This window comes from Zingiber officinale, chromosome 1A, assembly GCF_018446385.1.
Source record: "Zingiber officinale cultivar Zhangliang chromosome 1A, Zo_v1.1, whole genome shotgun sequence".
NCBI lineage: Eukaryota > Viridiplantae > Streptophyta > Magnoliopsida > Zingiberales > Zingiberaceae > Zingiber > Zingiber officinale.
The window spans coordinates 75,556,000-75,583,489 of record NC_055987.1 but is presented as its reverse complement, the minus strand read 5'-3'; the positions used below and the strand labels follow the sequence as shown (position 1 = coordinate 75,583,489).

Genomic DNA, 27,490 nt, shown 5'->3' with positions numbered 1-27,490 from the left:
TAGGATTGTGCCCTTTAGTTGGAGAAGATCACACGCTCTTAAATAATTTCTTATAACCATCCATAAAGGAAGTTTGATCTAGTGATCTGCAAACAAACTCATCCGTTGTGGAGGGAGGCACTCAGAGCCAACACACAAGTTTGTTACATCACTTACAAACCAGTAATGGAGACCGTGAAATTTATTTACTAATCCCTCTCCCACTTAGTTATTTAAGGTAAGAAATTTTAACATGCACACACACATCACAGCAAATAAAGCAATAAAAATGGAAAAACAATTTTACAACTATTATGGTCTTTTCCATCACTGTCCTCCATGTGTTGCCAACCCTAGCTGCTGCCATCTTTAGCCACCGCAATCGGGTCTAGTCGTGCGCATCTATCTTGCTTCTTTTTCTGCTGCGCCTCTGGTCCACAAATAGTACCACGCCTTGCAAGGATACGATCCGTGACAAAAATAGAATTTTACATATATCAATCCTATATTCCACAAAGGAATGTACATGTAATCTAGATCGAAAAAAAAATGTAAAATTCTAAAAAAAAAATACAACTCCTACTGCATTTAATATATACAATCATGCATACAAATAAAATATCCTTGATATGTCCAAGGGTCTAATCACACATAATCACATTTAAGCCATAATAGTTGGACCTGTAACCACAGAGTTAACATATCCTAATATTATCTTGCCTAAAATATGTATGACATGTGCATAATTAAACTGAAAACCAAACACACAGAGGCAAACCCTAGCTCTGATACCAATTGTTGGTTGCTACTGGGAATATCGTACCGGTTCCCCTGTACAAAAATTTTGTACAAGTCCAAAACCATTCCTAACAATCTATTGTGTTCTTTAGAAATTAAATTTGGAATCACAAACGGAACTTAATATTATTGATTCCAAATTCAACTTATCTGTTCTTAGTGGTTTAGACTTGGATCGTAAACGATGCTTAACATTATTGACCCAAATCCACCCATGTTATAAGTTCAATTAAATATTAATTTCAGAGATTGGCTTCCAGGTTAAATATGACGAGACACTAGACCTTCTTGGGTATGGGAGCATCCACCACTTCCTAGACTAAGCCTTTCAACGAAATTTAATATTTAATTTCCTTATAGTAATCCTAGGTTTAACAAAAAAAAAATAATCGAATCACAAGTTCGAAAAATAAATAAACATAAAATCGAAAACATAAATTCGATTACCTAGATTCATTAGCCTCTTGTGTTTGGTGTTTCAAGATCTAAATAAAAGGATGAACTAGTTATGATGCGAAAACTAATAACTAGTTATATCTTTTATAGCTTATAGACCTCACGACCTTCTGTCGTATTCCTCTTCTTATCTCGGACGTCGTGTGGGCGACGATCTACCGAGACGAGAATCCACCCAAGCCTCCTTCTTCTTCAAGCAAGTTTCGGCCAACAACAAACTCCTTGAGTTGAAGAACTTCGGCCACCAACTAAGCTTCAAGGGATGCAAAGAAACAAAGCCTCCTTTCTCTACTTCTTCTTCAAGCAAACTCCGGCCACCAACAAGCTCCTTGAGAGTTGATGCCGCCGGCCACCAATGAAGAAGAAAAGGAGGAGAGGAAGAAGATGAGGGTCGGCCACCACAAGGAAGAGAAGAGAGAAATACTAGATGTATATTCTTGTGAGGTGAGGCACCTCTACCCTCTCTTTTATATTCCTTGGTTTTGGCAAATAAGGAAAGTTTTAATAAAAACTTCCGTATTTTCCTTGCCATTGAAAAGGAAAATTTAACTAATTAAAATTCTTTTCTCTATTAATGTGACTGACCATATCTAATCCTCCAAGGAAGGAAAGTTTTAAACACAAAATTAAAATTTCCTAATTTGTTTTCGGAAATTTTTAAATAAAAATTTCTTTTTTAAAAATTCCCTTCATGGTTGGTCATAAATGGAAACTTTTATAAATTAAAATCTCTCTATTAAAACATGTGGATGATTTACAAAAAGGAAAGTTTTCTCTAAAATTAAAAACTTCCTTTCAATCTATAAATAAGGAAAGATATCAAATCTTTTCTTAATCTTTTGTAAAAATTATAAAAGGAAAGATTTAAATTTTAAAACTCTCTTTTAAAATCATGAGGATGGTTAAAAAAGGAAAGTTTTATCAAAAATTAAAATCTTCCTTTTAACTACAAATAAGGAAAGATATCAAACATTTCTCTTAATCTTTTGTAGAAAATTATAAAAGGAAATATTTAAATTTTAAACTCTCTTTTAAAACCATGGCTTCCACATAAGAAAAGATTTTAAAAATAAAATCCTTTTAATTTATTTTGGGCGGCCACCTAAGCTTGGGTTCAAGCTAGGGTCGACCACCAACTCACCTTGGTTTAGCCGACCCTAGCTTGGGCTCCAAGATAGGCTTGGCCGACCACCTTAAGGTGGGTAAGAAGGTGGGTATGGGTGGGTATAAGACTTTATAAATAAGAGGTTACGACAGGGACCGAGAGAAGGAATTGGTTTTGGTCTCCTGATGAACTTGAGCTTCCCGTGTTCGCCCCGAACACCCAACTCGAGTTCATCAATAATATCTCATTCCACTAAAGAGTTATTATTGAACTATCGTACCAATCCCATATTACTATATGTGCTCCTTCTTATCATGAGTGTGTTAATCTCCCTGTGTTTAAGATATAGAATGTCCACTAATTAAATGAGTTACTGACAACTCACTTAATTAATATCTAGCTCCAAGAGTAGTATCACTCAACCTCATTGTCATGTCGGACTAAGTCTACCTGCAGGGTTTACATGACAATCCTTATGAGATCCTCTTGGGGACATCATCAACCTAGATTATTAGGACACAGTTTCATTCTATAATCAACAACACACCATATAAATAATACAATTTCCCAACTTATCGGGCCTATTGATTTATCGAACTAAATCGCACCCTTTGATAAATTAAAGAAATGAATATTGAGTATATGTGTTTGTTATTATATCATGATTAACAACACACACTTTCATAATAACAAAGGTCTTGTTCTTTTATGCAGTCAGTATAAAAAGAACTTACCTTAAATGGTCCTGCTCAACACACTCAGAGTGTACTAATGTAATTTTATAGTTAAGATAAACTAATACCAAATTACACTACGACTATTCCAATGGTTTATTCCTATCCATCTTAGTCGTGAGCTACTGTTTATAATTTATAAGGAACTGATAACATGATCTTCTGTATGTGACACCACACACCATGTTGTCTACAATATAAATTAATTGAACAACTACACTCAGCATATAAATGTAGACATTTGACCAATGTGATTCTTTATTTCAAATATAAATGTTTACAAAAAGCTAGGATTTTAGTATATACTCTAACAATATAGTCATTATTAAAGCTTGGAGTAATCCGACCAAGTACAAGCAGGCATCAGACCATTGCCATCATAGTCAATTCAGGAACAACAGTAGATCCTGAGACAGGAAAGGAAACAAAAGGAAAAGAACGAATGATATTCAATTATAAGAGGCTAAATGATCTTACAAACAAAGATCAATACAACTTACCAGGTATAAATACTACACTTCAAAAGGTAAGCCATAGTTCCATTTACTCTAAATTTGACTTAAAAAGCGAGTTTCACCAAGTGGCAATGCACCCAGAATCCATTGAGTGGGCCACCTTCTGGGTACCTAATGGGTTATATAAATGGCTTGTTATGCCATTCGAGCTGAAAAATGCACCTGCAATATTCTAGAGGAAGATGTATAATTGTTTCAAGGGGACAAGTAATTTCATTGATGTTTATATTGATGATATCTTAGTCTTCTCCAGGAATGAAGAAGCACCCGAAGCATCTTAGAATTATGCTCAACATATGCCAACAGCATGGGCTTATTTTAAGCCCAACTAAGATGAAAATTGTTGTTCTCGAAATAGAATTTCTAGGTGCGGTCCTAGGAAATCGAAAGATTAAGCTACAGTCACACATTATTACAAAAAACATAAATTTCAAGGAAGAAGATTTAATGATAAAGAAAGGGATGCGTTCCTGGTTGGGTATTCTTAATTATGTCAGAAACTACATCCCTAACCTTGGCAAACTATTAAGTCCTCTCTACGCAAAAACCAACCCTACAGGTGACAAAAGGATGAATTTTCAGGATTGTTCTTTAGTAAAGAAAGTTAAAGAGATCGTCAAACAACTGCCAGATTTAGAAGTGCCTCCTGAAGATTATTTTATAATACTTGAAGTAGACGGATGCCTTGAAAGATGAGGAGGCCCATGCAAATGGAAAAGGTGTAAATATGACCCTAAAACCTCAGAGAAGGTGTGCGCATATGCGAGTGGCAAATACTCTCCTATTAAATCTACCATTGATGTAAAGATATATGCCGTTATGAACTCCCTCGAAGCTCTCAAAATATATTATTTAGATAAGAATGAGATGATTATTAGAACTGACTGCTAGACGATCATAAGATTTTTCGAGAAGACTGCTACAAATAAACCCTCTAGGGTTCGGTGGCTCGCCTTCATAGACTATATTACTGGAACTGGCATTACCATCCAATTTGAACACATGGAAGGCCAAAATAATCAATTAGCAGATTCACTTTTAAGACTAATAAATTGTCTCTTAATTTCAGAATGGCTAGCCCAGATCCGCGAGGGACTGAAACTAGTACCCCAAGCATTGGAGGAAGTTCAGCAAAAGCCCAACAAGGAGGCCCAGCAAGAGATGATCAAGATACTCGACAACCTCTCTACCTGGCTGAACAATATCAGAGGCTTCTATAGAGACAATACCCAATCACCCTCGAGGATGATCAAGCCATCAGGGAATAACTCCACCAACTACAAAGACAAGCAGCTGTTCAAACCACAAATGCCCTTCAATAGTTACGAATCATCCATTCACTCAAATTACAAGAATGTAAAAGTCTAAACACCAAGGATAACAATGCCTAATCACCCTCGAGGATGATCAAGCCATCAGGGAACAACTCCACCAACTACAAAGACAAGCAGCTGTTCAAACCACAAATGTCCTTCAATAGTTACGAATCATCCATTCACTCAAATTACGAGAATGTAAAAGTCTAAGCACCAAGGATAATTGGTGGTTCGACTGGACCCCAACCACCTTGCAAGTGGACCACCAACTTGAGCTGGCAGTAAACTTGCTTAATGATGTTGTCAGAAGGATGGACAATTTCAAAGTGTGAACATGGTGGACCCTTACCACTACAACCCCTAGTAGTAGCAACACCTAACAACTAGCTGTAAAGGTGGTGCAATAATATGAGCATCTAATAATGCTCTAGCTGTAAAGGTGTAATAGTAAGAGCACCGAATAATTTTTGTGTGTTGTGTTGTACAGTGCATAAGATTCCCTCTTATCAAGATAAAAAGTAGAACCTGTCGATGATGCCCAAGGAGCACCCGAGGTTTCTCTTTCTAATCCTATATAAGGAGGATATGTAAGCCATTGCAGAGCATCAAGCAATACTTGAGCCCTACTTTGGTAATAGTTGTAAACACTTCTCTTCAGGGAATAAATATGTAAGTTTGAAGTAAGCTGAGTCTGCAACATCAAGTAAGTTCTTCTCTCAGTTATTTCTAACTTGTATCTTGATCCAACACCTTTTCCCCCACTCTGCACGAATCAATTCTCTTTATCACTTCTCTTCCTCGTCGATTTATTGGTATCAGAGCAAGGTTTACTAGCTTTAACAAAAGAACAAGTCTTACCTTAGCAAATAGGCGAGAGGTCTCTGTAAGTCCAAGCAAACACTTGTGTGAGTAAAAGCTAATAACAAGTCATTATATGAACTCTTTCATCATAACCAAGAACACTCAAATCTTTAGGGATTCCATACAAGTCACAGAACCAATTGAACCACCAACAATAGGTTTTGCTCAACCTAGTGATTATCAAAGTTTCTCAAGCACCCTTACTTGTATTACCAAACAAAATAACACCTAGCTTCAGATCCAGTCTTGCACCTTTACCTGAAGATGTTATTGAAAAACTTCAAAATCTCTCCATATGACAAACCGAAAAATCCAAAGAAAAGCTAGGAAAACTTTTAATTTTAAAGATCCCTATCAGATTCTCAAGCAAGAACAAGATAATCTCAAATGACTACAAAAACTCAAACCATGCAAACTCTAAACTGAGCCCCTTTATTTGAAGATCAAATTAAAGAATACACACAAAATCATGGCTGTTTACCATTTGGAAAGCTAGACGGGGTTGATGTCTTAGAGATGCACACTGTCGAAGTTATGCCAGGGTTACTCTGGGAGCAGATACGCGTTTCCCGCGGTTTCTAGAATTCGTTTCTCATGTGCCTTTTTGCGCTGAAGGATGCAGTCTCCATGTTTTGCTCTCCTTCAATCCCTCTCCTCCACACCCTCGCTCCTCTCTCTCTCTCTAGGGTTCTTCTCATTCCTGATCCTAATCCCGACCTCGAATTTCTCCTTCGCTCTTCGTAATTGAGTGCAAACTCCGAGATGAGCGTAGTTGGCTTCGACGTTGGCAATGACAGCTGCGTCATCGGCACCGTGCGGCAGCGCGGCATCGACGTCCTCCTCAACGACGAGTCCAGCCGTGAGACTCCGGCTGTGGTCTGCTTCGGCGACAAACAGCGTTTTCTCGGGACTGCCGGCGCTGCCACCGCCTCCCGCTTCCCCAAAGACACCGTCTCCCAAGTCAAGCGCCTCATTGGCCGCCCTTTCCGCGATCCCGTTATTCAGGATGACCTTCGCCGCCTCCCATTCAATGCCTCTGAGGCCCCTGACGGAGGGATCTTGCTCTGCGTCAACTTCCTGAACGAACAGCGCTCTTTCACCCCCGTCCAGATCCTCGCCATGCTCCTTGCCCACCTCAAGCAGATCTCGGAGAAGAACCTGGAGACCGTGGTCACCGATTGCGTCATTGGGATTCCCTCCTACTTCACCGATATCCAACGGAGGGCCTATCTCGATGCTGCTGCAATTGCTGGCCTGAAGCCGCTGCGATTGATGCATGACTGTGCAGCGACGGCATTAGGGTATGGAATCTATAAGACCGACCATCATCCCCGGGGCTCTTCATCCTGTGTAGTTTTTATCGATATTGGTCATTGCGACACCCAGGTTTCCGTTGTGAACTTCGGGTCTAACAAAATGAATGTTCTATCACATGCTTTCGATGCAAATTTGGGTGGGAGGGATTTCGATGAGGTACTGTTCAACCACTTTTCCGAGCAATTCAAGGAGCAGTACAAGATTGATGTACATTCTAATGTACGAGCCAGCATCAGGTTGAGGGCTGATTGTGAGAAACTAAAGAGGGTTCTAAGTGCAAACCCAGAGGCGCCCCTGAATATAGAGTGTTTGATGGACGAGAAAGATGTGAAGGGGTACATCAAGAGGGAAGAATTTGAGAGACTCTGCACAAGTTTGTTTGACAGGCTCTTGGAACCATGCAGGCTAGCTTTAGAACATTCGGGACTGAAACATGATAAAATCAACAGCATTGAGCTTGTTGGCTCTGGGTCCCGAATCCCTGCAATAACAAGGATTTTGACAGATTTCTTTAGGAAAGAACCAAGCCGGACTCTCAATGCTAGTGAATGTGTTGCTAGGGGTTGTGCCCTTCATTGTGCTATGCTCAATCCCACATTCAAGGTTAGGGATTATGAGGTGAGAATTTCTACTTTTATAATGCTCCACTATTGTGGTTGTCTAGTTCCACATAACTTGATTTCCAAATCTTAATTTATTTTCCATATAGTCTTGTTTAATGACATCATTTCTATGCCCATGACTCATCATTAGTTTGCCTATGCCAAATGCATTGGACTTTGGCTAATCACATGATGTTTGGTAAGGTTTAACATAGTTGAGGTTAATGTAGAGAGCATATCAAACCAAGAATCAGTAAATTGGAACTATCCTAATTACCTAAGCATTTAAGAGAAGTGTTACCCAATCAAATATTTTAACATAAGCCTTGGAAGAAAGTTCTTTCCTTTGTAAAGTTAAGTTATAGCAGGATGACTACTTAGCTATTGAACATTATTACTTGATTAGAAAAAACTTGACAACATCTTATACTATATTACAACAACAATCAAGCTTTTATCCCACTAAATGGAGTTGGGTATATAGATCCTCATATGTCATTGAGCTTGATCCCTTATTATACCCTCATATCCTATGTTATTGTTGTAACCAAATCTTATTTGGTCCTTCCTCTTCCTTTATTAATATGCGTATTTATCATGCTCTCGTATTGCCTAACTGAGATATTTATTAGATGCTTAAGTATGTGTTCATATCATTTTAAACGTGTCTCTCAGAGTTTTTCCTTAATAGGTGTAACTTTGACTTTTTCTTTAATGTTCTCATTTTTTATTTTATCCATCCTCGTATATCTGTATATCTATCTTAACATCTTCATCTATACGATTCTTATCTTTTGGTCGTATGCTGGCTCCATAGCCCCAACATTTAGCTCCATATAATATAGTAGGCTAACTGTCATTTTGCAAAATTTCTCTTTAAACTTTAGAGGTACCTTATGATCACAATGAAAATCTGACACCCTCCATTTCAACTACCCTACTTGTATCCTATATAAAACATCTCTATCAACATCTCTATCTTTTAGAAAAAACAACCCTAGATAGTTAAAACTCTTACAAGTAATTCGTTATCTTTTAGTGTAACAATTGCATTGCTATGTCTAATATTACTAAACTTAAATTCCATATATTTATATATTTTGTGTTTACTTGATTAAACAAAAATTATATTGAAGGGAAATTTATTAAAACACGTAGTTAATATTTTGAAGGGGCTATGCTTGAAAGAGAACTAGACAAGTTGACAATCCTCAACACGGATAAAAGTTAGGCAAGCAATCATCTTCTCTATTATGTGCATTGGGGCTCTTTTTCTAGTCATTATTCTCTATAGTTAATACTAGCCCTTTGGAAAAGAAGGGTGAAAGCCTTCATAGGAATTCGATTGATAGGAAGAGGCCTAGAACATTTGAAATAGACATTTGACTCGTCCACAGTTCCATATTGGACTTCAATAGTACAAACAAAGAAGAGGATGCTATCAAGAATGCCTATCTTTATAATCCTCAACTGAAATATGCCATTGTTTTCATTTTTTACTAAAAGACACTCTTCTCTATTTGCTTTTTCTATTATACTTTTCAATTTAAATTTCTTTGCACCAAATTGGTTGTAAGTAGATTCTAAAAATGGGTAAAAAAAATTAAAAAGTGCTCCTTTTCTTATTAAGAAATTGTTGAGACCCTTGGTTATGGATCGCATAATGGGACGGTTTACCGGCTGGTTGGCAGGATGAACCTTTGTCTTCTTGGTTTTACAACCTTGACGACCTATGGTGGTAGGGGGATTTGGGGTTCGAGGAAATTAGAGAACCTCTCGATCTATGGATTTAATTTCTTTTTGTAAACTCAATGATAATCTTGATTGCATTATTTCAACAATTTAAATACAACTAGGATGTTCCTTCCCGACTAGGGATGGCAATGGGGCGGGGCGGGGCGGGGCGGGTTTGACATTCCCATCCCCGCCCTGTTCTCATTTTTTCGGGTTCGGGATTCCCCGAACCTAAACCCACGGGGATCAAATCCCCATCCCCACCTCCATCCTCACCTCATTCCCAAATTTAATTTATATTATTATTATTATTTAATAATTATTATTAATGATAATATTAATATTAATATTAATATCAATATTAATAATATTATTATTAATAATATTTTCAAAATTTTTAATATTAATATTAACACTATTATTAATACTTTTTTAAAAAAATCATATTATTGTTTATTAATATTAATAATAATAATATTCGGGGCAGATTCGGGGATGGGGATAGTATTCCCATACCCGCCCCGAACCCGCCCCATCCCCGAAAAATCGGGGATCCTCATCCCCATTTCGGGTTTTCCCGCGGGGCCCCAAACCCGCGGGGAAAATTGCCATCCCTATTCTCGACGAAGGAAGAAGACAACTTTTGAATAAGAAAGGTTTATTCTTACCAAAAATAAAAAGATACTAGACTCAATTCTACTTGAAATAAAAGATACTTAACTCAAATAAAATCAATTACTATAAATTTCTATAGCTGAATCAATTCTCTTGATTTGCACCATCCTTTTTAAATCTATCGTGCGTGTATCTCTTATATTTGATGGGCTTCAAATTCTCTTTTGTTGTATGGGCTTGATCCATAACATTACTCCCTCCCTGAGAAACCGGTTTGTTTGTAAACACGAATGATGGGTAACGTTCCATGATAGCCACTGCATCTTCCCATGAAGCCTCGGTAGGGGATAAGCCCTCCCAATGAACTAGAATTTGGGAGCATCCATGATGTGAGCGATAGTCGAGAACTGCTAGCGGAGAAGGAATGTAATCTTCTTGATGTATGGGTGGAAGAGTGGGGACGCTAGGGATGCTGTCGTGATATTTTTTTAAAGAGGACACATGAAAACTGGGTGGAGCTTGACGTGGTCTGGAAATTGGAGTTTGTAAGCGACATGACCCACACGGTCAATGATTTTAAAAGGCCCATAAAAGCGAGGAGACAATTTTGAATGGTTATTGGACGATAAACTTACATGATGATAAGGCTGAAGCTTTAACAACACCATATCTCCTATCTCAAACCGTACCTCCCGATGGGATGCATCATATTGAAGTTTCATGAGATTTTAGGCAACAAGAAGGTTTCCTCGTAGATTCTTTAGAAGTTGTTCTCGAGTTTGTAGCTGTTGATCTATTGATTCAATATGAGAAGTACTAGCCAAATATGATAATAGGCGTGGAGGCAATCACCCATACACGATCTCGAATAGGGTGGCCTTGAGGGACGTGTGATAACCAGTATTGTAACAAAATTATCACCAAGAGATCCAATATACCCATTTCTTTGAAAATTCTCCCGTAAAGCAACGCAAATACATCTCAATAACCCTGTTCACGACTTTGGTCTGATCATCCGATTGGGGATGGTAAGTGGACGAGAAACAAAGTTGTGTCCCACTAAAGCGAAATGGCTCCTTCCAGAAAGAACTAATGAAGGTTGTATCACGGTCACTGATGATGGTTTCTGGAAGATCGTGAAGCTTAAAAATGATATCAAAGAAAACTTGAGCCACCTTCACAGCTGTGTATGGGTGTGATAAAGGGATGAAATGGGCATACTTAGAGAAGCAATCCACAACAACAAACAATACAGTTTTACCTTGAGATGGAGGCAACCCGTCAATAAAATCCATGGAAATGTTCGACCACACTTGGTGAGGAATAGACAAGGGTTGTAGTAATCCCGCGGACTTCAAATGCTCCACTTTATTGTGTTGGCAGATTGGACATTCACGCACAAACATGTGAACCTGTTGTTTCATCCCGGGCCAATAGAAATCTCATGTAATTCGATATAATATCTTCTGATATATTTTGTGAAATTCATTATGTATCATGGTTATTATTTTAGAAGTGAGAGATGTAGCAAGGAGATAGATTCTGCCTTTGAAGAATAAAAGCCCTTCCTTGTACTCTATGCGACCTTCGCCTCACTGTGACACCTGAATAAGGTGCTGAATTTCCGGGGAAGTAGAGTATTTAGATTGGATGCCCTCTATTAAATTTAATTTAGGCATGGAGATGGCGGTCAATTGCCCATTATTGTTGTCACGACGTGAAAGTGAATCTGTTGCCACATTGTTTCGGCCTGCTTGATATTCGATGAGAAAATCAAAACCCAGCAGCTTACTAATCCAGTGTTGTTGAGGCGAGTTGGTAATCTGTTGTTCCAATAAAAATTTTAGACTATAATGGTCAGTTCGAACCAAGAACTTGTATCCCCAAAGATAAGCACGCCAATGATGTATAGCTTTGGCCAATCCGACGAGTTCTTTCTCATAAGCAGGGAGCTTCTTGTGTCGTTGGGGCAAGGGACGGCTAAAAAAAGCAATGGGGCGTCCTTCTTGCTGTAGAATTGCACCGATCCCCATATCTGAGGCATCACAATCCACCACAAATGACTTTGAGAAATCGGGCAAGGCAAGTACCAGTGTGGAAGTAAGGGCGATCTTTAACTTTTGGAATGACAATTCCGCCGCCTCATTCCATTCAAAAGAGTTCCTTCGCAAGAGGCTAGTTAGAGGGGACACCAACACTCCATATCCTTGGACAAATTTACGATAGTACCCCGTGAGCCCCAGAAAACCACGAAGGGCATGAAGAGTAGTGGGTTGTGGCCAATGGAGAACTGCATCAATTTTGTCATTATCGACGACCACCCCTGGACGAGAAATGATGTGACCAAGATAGGCAATTTCCGTCCGAGCAAATAAACACTTAGAATCTTTTAGGAAGAGGTGTAGCTACTGTAATATCCCAAAAACGATCTGCAAATGGTGGAGATGTTTCTCCCAAGAAGCACTGTAAACAAGTATATCATCAAAGAAAACTAGTACAAATTTTCTCAGAAAATCGCCAAAGATATTATTCATAAGAGCTTGAAAAGTTGAGGGGGCGTTGGTGAGCCCGAATGACATTACTACGAACTCAAAATGGCCATGGTGAGTGCGAAAAGCTGTCATGGAAATGCTGTTCGGTTCCATTCAGATTTGGTGATATGGGATATGAGGTCCAACTTAGTAAAATAAAAGGATCCATGTAATTCATCGATCACAGGGATAGGAAACTTGTCTTTTCATTGAGAGCCCTATAATCCACACAAAAGCGCCACGTGTTGTCTGGTTTTTTTAGCGATAAAACTGGCGAAGAGAAAGGAGATGTGCTTTGTCTAATCAAGCCCTTGGCAATCATGTTATTGCATTGATGCTCGATTTCATCTCTTTGTGCATGGGGGTATCTATAAGGACACACCACGATAGGGTTGGTACATTGTTCAAGTAAAATTTTGTGACAACACTTGCGAAAAGGTGGAAGGCCGATGGTTCCTAAAAAATTACAGCATACTTTTCCAGAATATGTCGTAGTTGTTTTTCATGAACTTTTGGAAGGGTAGCCGTTGCGAGAGAGGTCACTTCTGCTGTTAGAGTAGCACCCGATCCTTGTAAATAAATGGTGTTGCCGGTATGTTGAAAGCTCATGCGCATCTGGGAGAAATCATAAAGGATGGGACCAAGGGTGCGAAGCTAGTTGACTACCAACACTGCTCTAATGCCCCCCAATGGTAGAATGAAAATTCTACATTAAATTTGTTATCACCCAAATAGATTAATACATTGCGGCAGACCCCAAGGTATTGTAGTCGTCGCCTATTAGCTACTGCCACCCAGAGCGCAAGACTTTTGTAAGCCCAAGATTGATGCAAGTGTTGAATTTAAAAAGCAATGAGTACTTCCCGAGTCAATGAGAACCAGCAAGGAGGTGTGGGTTAATTCGTCCTTGAATTCGCATGGTTTGAGGAGCACGGGTGCTAGTGATCGCATTAAGGGAAATTTCAACATCCTCGACGTGGTTCTGTTCATCATAATCTTCTAATCCCTCGAGCCAAAAAAAGACGTTTGCAATAGTGACCAGGAATGTAAAGTCCGTCGCAATTAAAACAAAGGCCCTTGGCACGTCGTTCTTTCATTTCCGTTCGATTTAATCATTTGATAAATGGTTGCTTCGGTGGCAGGACGGGGGTGTGCCGTAGTGTGATCGTTGATTCAGATTGTTTAGAGAGGCGTTCATAAAGACGAGCAAAACTCATAGCCAAAGTGAGATCTTCTGGGTGGTGAAGCTCGACTTCCACAGCGATGTGATCTTGGTGGCCACTAATGAATATTTGCACTTCTTGTTCTGAGGTTAAGGAACTTGCTCGTGCCGCCAATTGTTCGAACTTTCGTTGGTAGTCTTCAACGGATATTGATTGTTGAAGTTTTGCAAGCTCGCCCAATTTGTTGTTGCGAATAGGTGGCCCAAACCTCAAATTACACTAATCTTTGAACTTCTTCCATTAAATATGAGGTCGATCATGTTCGAGTTTAATGAACCATAGTTGGCCATCTCCCTCAAGATGGAATGAGGCTAGGCCCACCTTCTCTTCCTCCAAAGTGCGTTGATGGCGAAAAAAATGGTCGCATCGATTGAGCCATCCCAAAGGATCAGACTCACCATCATAACGTGGGAAATCTAGTTTCGAATATCGTGGTATATATGAGGATCCCTCCTCATGGCCATGATACTCATTCGAGCGGTGTCTTTGTGGATCGGCATGATTGCTGCTCTCTTCACCTCGATGGTTGTTGTGCGAGTGTAGATTAGAAAAGCTTTTCGACAATTCCTCTAGTTGAGCATGGATGAGCTGCTGCCGTTTTTCATTGGAAGCTTTGTCCTCCTGGTAGATTTTGAAAAACGCATCAAAACGTTGTTGAAGTGCTTGAGAGTCACCCATTATAATGGGCTCTGATACCAATTTGTTGAGACCCTTGGCTATGGATCGCGTAATGGGACGTTTTACCAGCTGGTCGGCAGGATCAACTTTCATCTTCTTGGTTTTACGACCTTAACGGCCTATGGTGGTAGGGGGAATTGAGGCTCGAGGAAATTAGAGAACCTCTCAATCTATGGATTTAATTTCTTTTTGTAAAACTCAATGATAATCTTTATTGCATTATTTCAACCATTTAAATACAACTAGGACGTTCCTTCTCGACGAATGAAGAAGATAACCCTTGAATAAGAAAGGTTTTATTCTTACCAAAAATAAAAAGATACTAGACTCAATTCTACTTAGAATAAAAGATACTTGACTCAAATAAAATCAATTACTATAAATTATTATAGCTGAATCAATTCTCTTGATTTGCACCATCTTTTCTAAATCTGCCGTGTATCTCTTATATTTGACGGGCTCCAAATTCTCTTTTGCTGTATGAGCTTGGTCCATAACAGAAACGTCAAAAGCACCATTTTTTCTTAAACATCAATTGGATGCCCCACCTATAATTTTTTTGGTCATAATTGCACTCAAACTAACTACTACATCCTCACCCGCAAATAGAAAAATCAGCCACATCCACTCATGAGGCCGCTCAATCTGTTTAACACATTTATCTTGCTACATAAGATATAAATTTAAAAAATATATATAAAAACACCAAAATAAAATAATATAAAATTTTAAAATAAAGCAATACAGGGTTAAGTAATGTAAATTCTTAAAAACTTCTAAATGAGTTAAAATTTAAACAATCATAAAAAAATTTAGTTTTTAGAAAAGTTATAAATTTAAAACATTATGAAAAGAAATACTAAATGATTTTTTTTTTTAAAAATAGATACATCAAAGTGATACAATTTTGTAATTTAAGAGATTTTTTTTTTCCAAAATATAAGTGAAATTAAATTAAAAATTTGATAATTTTAGCCGAAAATATAGTACTGAAATGCTTTTTAAGTAGAAATGGTCCCACACATAGGATTTTCAAGGAAACTGCTTATATAAGCCAATTTTGAAATTAGCTTGTTGGCCATGTAATCATCTTGCTAGCTAATTTTGAAATGGGCTTGTTTTGATGAATGTGAGCTGTTTAAGCATCATTATGATATATATCCCCTAGATGCAATTCTTTAGATGCAAATGAACTAGCACAAAATTCCAAGTGAAAATGTTGTCATGAACTGATTTCCAAATTAGTTTGTCGACCATTTTGTGCAGCTAAAGCAATTTGATTTTAGATTTAATTTATTTTGGTCAAAGTGAATTATTTATTATTTATGCACCATTAGGAGAGTAGCCCAAAATGTAATTCATAACCTGGGAATTCTCTTTTGAAGTTTCAAGGTAAAGTTGTATGAGGATTTTGTTGGTTATGTTATTTATTTTATCCACTTCATTATGTCACATATTGTACTATGTGATCATTTTCACAGATATATTGTTTATGGATTCACATTAGCATTAAATTGAGACTGCATGCTTAGCCGCATATTCTCTGGTTACTCTCATGGATTAGCATATTTCTCTATGCTGTCTTCAACTGTTAAACATTCCTGTCTTATTGCCAATATTTTCTCTATTATTGTGCATGGCAAAATACTAAGGGTTCCTTGTGTTGTATCTTATTTATACATATTACATGGCCACTTCATAGGTACATCTTATTTTGCAATTCTGCTGCTGTGCATTGGTTTGCCAATGCAAGTGACACAAATGAACTGGATCTTTTTCTATAGCAGTAGCAACATTGCTGCCTAGGTTAGATTCCTTGAAAACATTTTTGGTTTATATATAGGGTAACTTCTTGCATGAGTCTCTTGATAATACTGGGTTTGGGTTTGTGACGGATGTATATATGCATGCCATTATGGGTTGTGCCTCCATGAAAATAATTTTCTTTGTAGTTTGGTTCAGATTTTTGTCTGTTTGCAGTTCAATATCTCCATGAGAATATTCTTCTTCCAGATAGGGCCTAAGTGTTTTGCTAACAACTTTCCATTAGGTGCTTCTACTTTTAGAAAAAGTTGAAACAGAAATAGTGAAACATGTATAGTGGTAATCTTTTCGTTAGATGAAGCTTCCATTTTTTGTTTTCAGTTTCGACCATTTGCTGTACATAGTCTTCCTAGTTTATATACCTAAGCATGTTCATTGGTGATTACAGGTGTTAGACTCTTTTCCTTTCTCAGTTAACTTTGCAATGGATGAAGGTCCTATTACAACTGTGTCAAGTAATGTTTTAGTACGTAAGGGACAACTGATTCCAAGTGTTAAAGTGCTTTCTTTCTATCAAACTAATTCATTTAAAATGGAAGCATTTTATGCCATCCAAAGTGAACTTCCACCTGGTGCCCCACTAAAAATCAGCTGCTACCAGGTAAACTATTAAGTTGCTGTGTGCATGCATACACTATACTGATTGCTTAGATGCTTTATTGTTTGTTTTTAGAAATTTCTGCGCATCATTCTAGTTTTGAAGGTTTTTTTTTCAATATATGCTATATAGTATGTTAGAAACATGTGCACTTGGAGGTTTTTGAGATGGGAAACAAGAGTTATTTGTGGGAGAGGAAGAATGAGAACACAATGTGGAATTGAAAATTCATCTTTGATACTGCTTGATACAGCACTGATAATGATCTCACACAGAACCTCACAAAGATGGAAAGTTTCATTCAATGAAAGAATTTCCATTACTCTCATAGGCTAAACTATTTTGTAGGCTAAACTATGAAGATCAAGTGATGCATTATAAAAAAAATGTACCGCCAAAACTCTCATAGCTCACTAAAGAGGAGAATATGTTACAAAATTGAAAGATGATCAATTATGATTCTAACCCTTTAGTATATTTATTATAAGATGAGTTCTTTAAAAAATAAAGACCTATCTTATCCCAAAAAACTCTAATAAACTAAACAACTATTAATATTTGACAAATTGTAGAAGTTTAAAACTAAAATTTTTGAAAGAAACCTTAAATTTATTCTCAAATATTGTATCTTTCTCTCCAAAGTAGGAGAACTCAACTTCAAGCAAGTTGCTTGCGCTTTCTTTGATTGTTCAAATACAAGTAGTTATTGCCTCATGAAGCATAATTCTTTCTTATCCATTCTTAGATGGTCCCTCGTGTAACAAATAGATATTCATATTTGCTCTATTTCTCTTCCTTTTTACTCGTTTAATGAGTCTGAAAACAGTCTCTAGATACTGTCTCTCTGATCTAGAAGTACTCTATGTTACTCGCCTGTGAGATAAACTCAATGTATAAAGATATAGGCTCACATGTCTCTTAGAACTTTAACATAGTCTTTAATTTGAAAATTGAACTAATATTTATATATATTGGTAAATTGAATAAACATACGCTATATTCAGTTTTTCATATGATAAGAATAGTAAATTCTTTAGTAGGACTCCTTATCTAATTTGTAGGGCTAATTAATGCATAGGTACCTTATAAATCACTATCTTTTAAGTCTATGAGGTGCATCAGTTTATTTCTTATAAAAATCTTTCTCCTAGTACATTGTCCTAGTAGTGACATGTATCTCTGTTATACATGTAATAGAACTTTTAGTTTGACTTATAAAAGTAGGCAAAAAAGCTAAAGTAATATGCCAATGAGCTTTAAAGTCAAAATGGACACCCTATAATTGTCTAGAATTATTATTAGTGATTTTAACTTTCCTTCATGTTTTGCCCTTTTATTCTTTTTATTTAGTTATTTTGAATCCCTAAGGTAGTACGACAATCATAGACTTGAATCATAGTCAATAACATGTGGAAGGTTTTTTAATTAAATGTGGTGAGTTGCATAAGGCACTACAAAAATTCAAAAAGGATGGTGAGGGTTTTTTAGGAGGCTAAAGTAAAGGAGTCAGCAAGGCTTTTTAGAAGTTCTAGTGAAGGATTATAAAAGACTTTTTAAAAGATTTGGGTAAAGCATCGTTAGGAAACTTTTTAGAAAGCTCATGCAATGGATTGTTAGGGGCCTCTTTGGAAGGCTTAAATAAAAATTTGTCAGAAGGTTCTTGAGAAATTTGAGTAAAAGATTATCAAGGGTCCTTTAGGCAGCTCGAGTAATGTATTGTTAGGGGTCTCCTATGAAGACTCAAGAAAAGGGTTATCAAATCTTTGGATAGGGTCACTCATTGTGATAGAGTTTTGATAGCATATTAATGGTCTCTTGAGTCTATTTTCAATTGAGGGTTGAGATTCAATTGAAGGTCTTATTTTTAAAGGGGTCAGATTAGATTTTCTTTAAAACATTTTTTTATAGATTATAATTTAAAGTCAAGTTCTCAAGGGAATTTTCTACGATAGAGAGATTAGAGATTTACAATTTGGTGTCATTGGAGACATCAAAGGAATATTCTATGGTCCAACTCTCAAACTTTTAAAGTCAAATGAGGATCATCCATGGTTAAGTCATTAGAGGATTTTTTTTTCTAAACTCAATTTTTGTAGTTCTATTACAGGTTCATGGTAAAGTGGGAGGTTTGACTGTTTACCTTTTGATAATCTACTTTACTTTTAACTTGAGGTTTGTAGTTTTGGTCAATAATGTAATAGATGTAGAAATGATAATTAAACTATAAAATTTTCTTACTCTCAAGATTATATTAATAGATTAGTAAATGAAATTAAATTACATTCTCATTGAATTTCTAATCTATGTGCATTAATAAATTAATAAATTGAAGGCTCAACCTAAATCCTTGGCTAATATTATTACACTGTCATAAATTTTAAAATTGTGATTATAATTCTACTTTGATTATTTTAGCCTTTCAAATTTGTTATACAATTGATTGATATCTTGTTTCCATTTGTAGTGATTGCTAATGTCTTAGATAGATAACCAATATTTTCTAACGGATCCATTAAGTGTGTTTTACCAAACTATACTCATTTAGTAAAGATCATGTAATATAGTTAATGTAGTTTTCGTCTTTAACATTTTGGTTAACCAATCAATAAATGTATTAGGATCCATTCTTTCGTTAAAAAAATAGGTGCTTGTCTTAATATGTCTCGGTTTGCCTTAATATGTCTAGGCCTTTGTCATATTATGTTTAGGCTTATGACAATTGTTATTTTAAAAAATATGAGTTTCCACAATATATAGGATGATGTGATGGTGTGTGAAGTCTTTTATAATTAATGGAGCTATGTGTGAGAAGGTTCTGTACCTAAAATCATTTAGATCCAAATGGCCTCTCTTGGTTTACGTAATCTAAGCTCTTCTTGCAAATTTATTTTTGGCCTTTACAACTGACATCTATATCTTGTATCTCTTAAATAGTGGTGGCGGCGGTTTCTTTGAGTATACCAATATAAGATTATTGGTATTAATGATGCTTATAAAATAAAATAATACATTATGGCAAAGGAGAAATGATAGTGTTTTTTTAATTGATGTGGTAACTAAACTGAATAACATTATTTGTAGAATAGTACTACTTGTATGCTTTCTTTTTTATAATAGATTTTATCTTTTTTATGATAGTGTTTTTTTTTTTTTTTTTTTTGTGGTGTATATATATATATATATATATTGAAGGTTTTCAATGATATATGATGATATGCAATTTTTTTAATAAAAATTAATTCAATGCAAAAAATTTAAATTAATCAACTACATCAAAGAAATTTCGATCGAAGGGGAGCCTTGGCGCAATGGTAAAGTTGTTTCCATGTGATCAAAAGGTCATGGGTTCGAATCCTGGAAACAACCTCTTGCAAAAAGCAGGGTAAGACTGCGTACAATGAATCTTTCCCTAGGACCTCGTATGGCGGGAGCTTCGTGCACTGGGCTGTCTTTTTTTTTTATCAAAGAAATTTCAATGGAGGTTACAATTTACTAGTTATATAAACCAATTTCAATATTGGGTTATCATGATGCATGAGCCTTGATTTCCATTGTAGTTTGCAATCAGATGTGTTGGAGCAAAATAATAGTAGTTTTGTAAATTTCAGTTTACAACAATCAATAGAGCATATCCTAATAACTTTGCAACAATTGTTGTTTAGCTTGGGCAAAATCTAATTAAAGTGTGGTCACAACTTGAATACTTTCTCATTTTTATTTTTTTGCTATAGTGAACAATTAAGAGAGAGATTGACCTTCTATCTTATGGAGGGGAAAGGAATTAGTCTTCTACAGGAATGCAGGAATGATTGCAGAGGATGAGTAGTGGGGTGAGCAATGGAGGGTTAGCAGAGATGCTTGTAGCTTCTATATTAACCTTTGTTAGAAGAGGCGACAACCAAAAGGAGAGGTTGCTACGAGATCTCGAAAATAAGTTGTGCTTTACTTCCTTTATAAACAAGATGCCCACCTCATTGACCAACAGTTCGGGGAGAGGATGCCAACCATGCCTTTACAATGCTCGCAAGAGGTGTTTGCATGATGTCATAATGGGGTTTGTTGGAAGTAGATGTAGAGGATGGTCAGATTTTTCCCTTTATGGTGAACTACCAGAGGTGGAGGAATAGTTGATTATTTCCTCTAATTGCTTCGGCTCTGCCAACTACTACCTAGGTCTGGAATCCAATTGCTTTAGGTCTCTGATATGTTTGCATACTTGGGATATAGAATACATTTTATTGTTAAAGTTATTGATTTTAGATTGATTTGGGTGTAATCTTTTATATGAATGACAATCGAGGAAAAGAGTGAATGGTTCAGTTAGAAGGTGTTCTTTCTAGTAAATTCATAACTTAATAATGGAAGTTTAAGTATAGGGGGAGCCTATTTAAATTCTAAATTTTCATATATTTTTTTGTTGATGCTTACCTAATTTAAACATATTGCCAACCATAAACAATGGGGCTAACCATAAAAATGGGAATATTATTGGTTCAACAGACCTTTTTGAGGTTAGGGTTGATTTGATTTGATGGTTTGGGTAAAGAGTTTAAGTTACGCTCATTATTGTATCTAACACGTGTATGGAGTTGTGTAGGACTTGATTTGTACACATGGTGGCTTGAAGCGCTCTTGAGTGAAGGAGGTGGACTTCGTAAGTGAAGACATTAAAGGATGGTATGAAAAGTGAGTTGAGGGCTTGGTATATTCGAGGGATGAGTAACTTGATAGGTGGTTGATCCTGTCCGAGTGCGAGTAGACGGACGCTCGGAAGATGACGCTCACGTTGACTGGATGTCGACTGAAGGCGATGCGGACCTCCGACGAGCTAAGCCTGCAACCACAGAGTTGTTAGTGCCGAGCCAGGGAGGGGTTCCCCGGCGATGACCCTCCGACTCTCAAGTCAGTCACCGACAAGCGAAAGAAGAATAAAGTAGAAAGGAGCAGCGTAACTGTAGCTACAGTAATCCCCAACATACCTCCGACAAAGTCTGGGGGTCCTTATATAGGGCTCCTGAGAGGCGCGTGCACGCTTCCTAAGGTGTGAACGCTTCTCCAAGCATACCTGGAAAGGATGTGTCAGAAAAGCGTGCCTGACGCCATACCTCAATAACCCAGGCATATTCCTAACGCGATAGTGAAAGCTTCCATCGTACGATTCTCTGTCTCCCCATACCGCCGACCACGCCGCCTGTCAATGGCACTGATCCCAGGAAGATATTACCAATTGCTCCCTTTGTCTGTTATTGGGCTGAGCGGGAGAGCCGCTCGGCCAGTCGGCCGTCCGGACGATGCAACGACCGGGCAAAGCGTCCGTTCGGTCGATGAGCTACTGCCGGCTTACCCCGTCGGGCGCAGGAGTCCTGCCTGTCAAGTCAAGGCTACATCCACTGTTTGCCGAGCGGCAAACAGTGGATGGCCGCTCGGCCTTTGTGTCTCCCTGGTTGAGCTTTATGAGCGTCGGAAGCTCGGTGTCTGATCGAGCTATCGAAGTGTTGGACCGGCTATTCTATCTGCTGATCGAGAAGGTAGTTCGCCCCATCGGACGCCCGCCTAACGTTGCCCACTTTGACCACCTGCCGGACCGGCCCTACCTTATCATCTGATCACGTGCCTCCCCTTTAAGTCTAGTCGAAAGAGGCTGCAAGTCCGACTGACTGGACAAGCAGTCTGGTGACAAATTGGCTAATCAGCCAATGAGTCGGTTAGATCTCGATCAACTCGTGTAGGACTGGTCTTTCTCGGCCGATCGACGCTTTGAGCCTTTGCGCTTGGATTTTTGCTTATCGCCCCCGGAGGGGCGCGAGCCGGTCGGTCAATACTGACGTTGCCCAAATCTCCTCGGAATACGCGCAAATCATCGCCATTAAGGCCGAGCACGTGCCCACGCCCATTAAATGTTGCCCTGTGGGAGGGCGCCATGTGTCGTCGGCGTAGGCGCCGCACGTCCTAGGTGACAGCTGCTGATGTGATATTTGACTGTTCGAATTCAACGATCGGATGTGCGCTCCAAGTCCCGTGCCCTAGATCGGACGACTCTGGTTGGCCGCGCCCATCTTTATAAAGCCATAGTGTCACCATTTCTTCCTCTGCATTCTCTTTCTGCTCTTCGACAGTTTGCTCCGACGATTTTGCTTGCTTCCAGCGTTCCGACGACTCTCGACTTCCTCCTTCAGCGGCCTTTCTCTTTGTAAGCCTTTCGACCTTTCCCAATCTCCGTTTGTGCGTAGTTTCCATAGCATTTTTGTTCCCGTTTCCGCCTGGTTTTCCTCGATCATCTTCTCCGTCGAACCTTCTGCCTTTTCATTTCCCGACAATGGCGAGCTCCTTGCAGCCGTCTGACCCCGCTCCCAGTCTCTAGTACACTACCATGGAGACTCGGTTCGACGCGGGCGACGCCGCGAGTCTCATAAACGTCTACGACATCCCCTCTGACCATGAAATAATTTTAGCCTCCCCGTTCGATCGACCCAATGACCCGTCGATCGGCACAGTTTGTTTCTTTCGAGATCAGTTCGTGGCCAGCCTTCGGTTTTGTTGGGTTTTTCGGGCCGCGAAAATCGCGTTTTCGCGTTGCGGAAACCCCGAATCACCCATGCCACTGGATCTCGTGCGAAGGATAGATTTCAAAATTTAAATACGAGTACGAGTTTCTACTTAGATCTACTCCTAGACCTACATGAAGAAAGATTTATACCTTCGATGCGAAGCCCTTCGCAATCCCGCTTGTCCTCGGTTCGCCGGATCTCGAAAGTGTCAAAGTAGACACATCAAGAGATGGAGAAAAATCTCTAAGGATGTGCTAGCAACCTTAGAGATTAGTAGGGAGGAGAGGGAGAGCAAGAAGAAAACTCAAGAGGAAGAAGAAGATGGAGTTACAACCACTTGAATGAAAAATCAATTTTTCATTCCACCTAAAAGTGGCCGGCCACTTCAAGGCATGTAACCCCCATGGAATATCAAGAGTCAAGTCTCTTGATCTCCTCCATGAGGTGACATTTGGTCAAGTCAAACTTGATCAAATGAAGAAGCCTTGATGATGTGGCATTTGACAAGTCAAAGTCAAGTCAAAACTTGACTCTTCATCTTCCTACTTAAGTCAAGTCAAACTTAACCACTTCTCTCCCTTGGTTGATCTAATCTAACCATTGGTTCAAGTCAATTTTAATTTAATGAATCTCTATTCATTGAATTAAATTAATTAAATGAGTCTAAGTCCAAATTAGACTCACTTAACACATGAACCAAATTGAGTCCAACTCAATTAGCCTACTTTGGATTACTCTTAATCCAATTTGGTTCATCATATGAACGTAATCATTTAGGTTCATCTAATGAACCTAATATCCATCTAATTGCCCTTAGTGTGTGACCCTATAGGTTCTTGTAACGTTGGCAATGCCCCTAAACCCATTTAGGAGCATAAGTAATGAGCGGTATCTAGCAACACATCATTACTACCCAAGTTACAAGAATGTTGAGATCCAACATCACCTTGTGAATACTAATTGTGACTCCTCACAAAATATGACAAGTGCCCTTCTATCCTAGACATCTAGATTGATCAATGTGAGGCATAGACCGTGTCATCCTCTAATCAATCTAAATCTTGAACTCCAAGTAGACTCACTCAATCAAATGAGCTCAATATCCTATATTGACTCATTTGGGCATGGCCATGCACTTCGTGGTCTCACTCTATCAAGAATATCGATATCACTCCCGTCATATAGGAGGGATAAATCCCATCTACATCACTCACATCCCTCTGCATAATTCGTTACATATCCAGTAATTGCCTTTATAGTCCACCCAGTTACGGGTGACGTTTGACGAAACCAAAGTACATAACTCCTTATGTAGGGATCCATGGTGACTTCAGGTCTAAGGACTAGTAGTCATACTAATAGCCACATGAGAAAGTATATGACACTCATATAACGATCCATGATACTTTCTCATGGCGGGTCATTCAGTATACATTCTCCAATGCATATCCATGTGTCAACTTGATATCTCTATATCCATGACTTGTGAGATCAAGTCATCGAGTTGACCTACATGCTAGTCTTATTGCATTAATATTGTCCCTGAATGTTAATACTCGACTAGGAATGATTAAGAGTAGTGTTCCCTATATCATCTCACTATCGGTTCAACTAATCGATTGATATAGGTGAGAACCGTCTACTCAAGGACGTTATTATACTTAGTTTATTTGACACCAATATAAGTATGTATAATAACCAAAAATCAAATGTCTTTATTTATATAGAATATGATACAACAAGTCCAAAATACAATCATCAAATGATTAACTCTAGGGCTCTAGCTAACAATCTCCCACTAGCACTAGTGCCAATCAGTGTAGGCTCTAAGCCCCAATGACCTAGTGTGACCATCATGCTTCCTCTGTGCCAAAGCCTTGGTCAAGGGATCTGCGATGTTAGCCTCTGTAGGTACTCTGCAAATCTTAACATCTCCTCTCGATGATCTCTGAATAAGATGGAAGCGCCGTAGTATGTGTTTGGTCCGTGTGAGCGAGGTTCCTTCGCCTGTGTTATAGCTCCATTGTTGTCACAATAGAGCTCAATGGGGTCAAGAATGCTAGGAACCACCCCAAGTTCGTGATGAACTTGAGATCCAGCGCCTCCTTTGCGCCTCTAATGCGATGATGTACTCGGCACATTGTAGAATCGACCATCGTATCCTGTTTGAACTCTTCCAACCGACACCACCATTAATGCAAAATACGAACCCCAGCGATCTATAGTCATCCGGTGGCCTCGAAGCTAGCATCACAACCCTTTACTGCCTAGCTCATTATCGCTCCGTATATCAAGAAATATTCTTTAGTTCTTCTTAAGTACTTAAGAATATTCTTGACCGCTATCCATGACTTTCACTGATCGGACTGGTATCTGCTCGTCATGCTCAAAGCATACGAGACATCGGGTCGAGTACATAGCATGGCGTGCATGATCGATCCTATGGTGAGGCATAAGGGATCCGATCCACGCGGTCTCTCTCCTCTCTAGAAGAGGACCTTGAGTCTTGAAAGACTCACGCCATGTGACATCGGCAGAAATCCCTTTTAGACCGTAGGAGTACCTTGTCAATGTATGTACTCGACTTAGGCCAAGCAATCTCTTAGATCTATCTCTATAGATCTGTATCCCTAGAATGCGGGATGTCTCACCTAAGTCCTTCGTTGAGAAGCAACTCCTAGCCGTCTTGACAGATCAAGCATAGGGATGTCCTTCCAATGAGTAGTATGTCATCCACATAATATGAGGAAGACAACTATATCCCCTACAACCTTCTTGTAGACACTAAGGCTCATCTTCGTTCTTGATGAAACCAAACTGTTTGATTGCATCATCGAATCAAAGATTCCACGAAGCTTGCTTTAGTCCGTAAATAGACCTATGCGTACCGCTAGTATCGTGGATCTACAAATCCTCGTTGTGTCGTACACATCCTCGAAGGTTTCATTCAAATGCGGTTTGACATCCATCCGCCATATTTCATAGTCATGGTAGGCTGCAATAGCAAGCATGATCCGAATGGACTTAAACATCGCCATTGGAGAAAAGGTTTCATCATAGTCAATACCATTGCTTGAAACCTTTAGCTACCAGCGACCCTTATAGATAAGTCCATCCATATCGGTCTTTCTCTTAAAGACCCACTTACACCCAATGAGTTTTACCCTTGGTGGATCAACCAAAGTCCATACTTGGTTGGTGTACATGGATTCCATTTCGGATCTCATGACTTAGCCATTTCTGGAATCTGGTCTCATCACACCGATGGGTGGTAGGTTCATCCTCATGAGCATATCGTCATCGTGGTCGACAAGAGAAATGGGTATCTCTCAGGCTGACGACGTAAGAGGTATGTCTACTTGAATCGGTTGTTGTTCCTCAACTCCTTGTGGAACAACATCATCCACAACACTTTGTGGTTCAGTTTAATTTCCATCGAGGCATCAGTTCTATTGTTCGCATCTTGAACTTCTTCAAGATCGAGCACGCACTAGTCTTTCTAGAAACAAAGTCCCTTTCTAAAAGATTCCGTCTTTGCCACAACTACCTTGTCTTGACTGGAATGTAAGTAATATCCCTTTGTTTCCTTGGGATATCCAATGAAAAAGTACTTATCAGATTTGGGTCCTAATTTGTCTGAGACTTGCCGTCGAACGTAAGCCTCACAACCCTAAATCCTCATGAAAGACACCTGGCATCTCTCCCAGTCCATATCCTATATGGTGTCTTTATCACGGCCTTGGATGGAACTCGGTTGAGTATAAAAGCTGTCGTGTCTAAAGCATAGCCCCAAAGGTATGTCGGAAGATCTGTGTGACTCATCATAGATCGTACCATATCTAATAAGGTACGATTCCTCCTTTCGGATACACCATTCCACTGTGGTGTTCCAGGAGGAGTGAGTTGGGATAGAATCCCACACTCAGCTAGATAGTCACGGAACTCATGGCTAAGGTATTCTCCACCTCGATCGGATCGAAGTATCTTAATACTCTTGCCAAGCTGGTTCTGTACTTCATTCTTGAATTCTTTGAACTTTTCAAAGGATTCAGACTT

At 38.6% G+C, this 27,490-nt stretch overlaps 1 protein-coding gene across 1 annotated transcript in view; it reads left to right on the top strand.

Moving 5' to 3' along the window:
- Positions 1–6,510: 6,510 nt before the first annotated feature.
- The window catches only part of LOC122026313 (heat shock 70 kDa protein 16-like), an 88,661-nt gene continuing 67,681 nt past the window's right edge, over positions 6,511–27,490 (top strand). The window contains exons 1-2 of the mRNA XM_042584985.1: positions 6,511–7,699; positions 16,677–16,889. Of these exons, the coding sequence (XP_042440919.1) occupies positions 6,527–7,699; positions 16,677–16,889 (1,386 nt within the window). The 5' untranslated portion in view covers positions 6,511–6,526. The remainder of the gene's footprint in view (positions 7,700–16,676; positions 16,890–27,490) is intronic.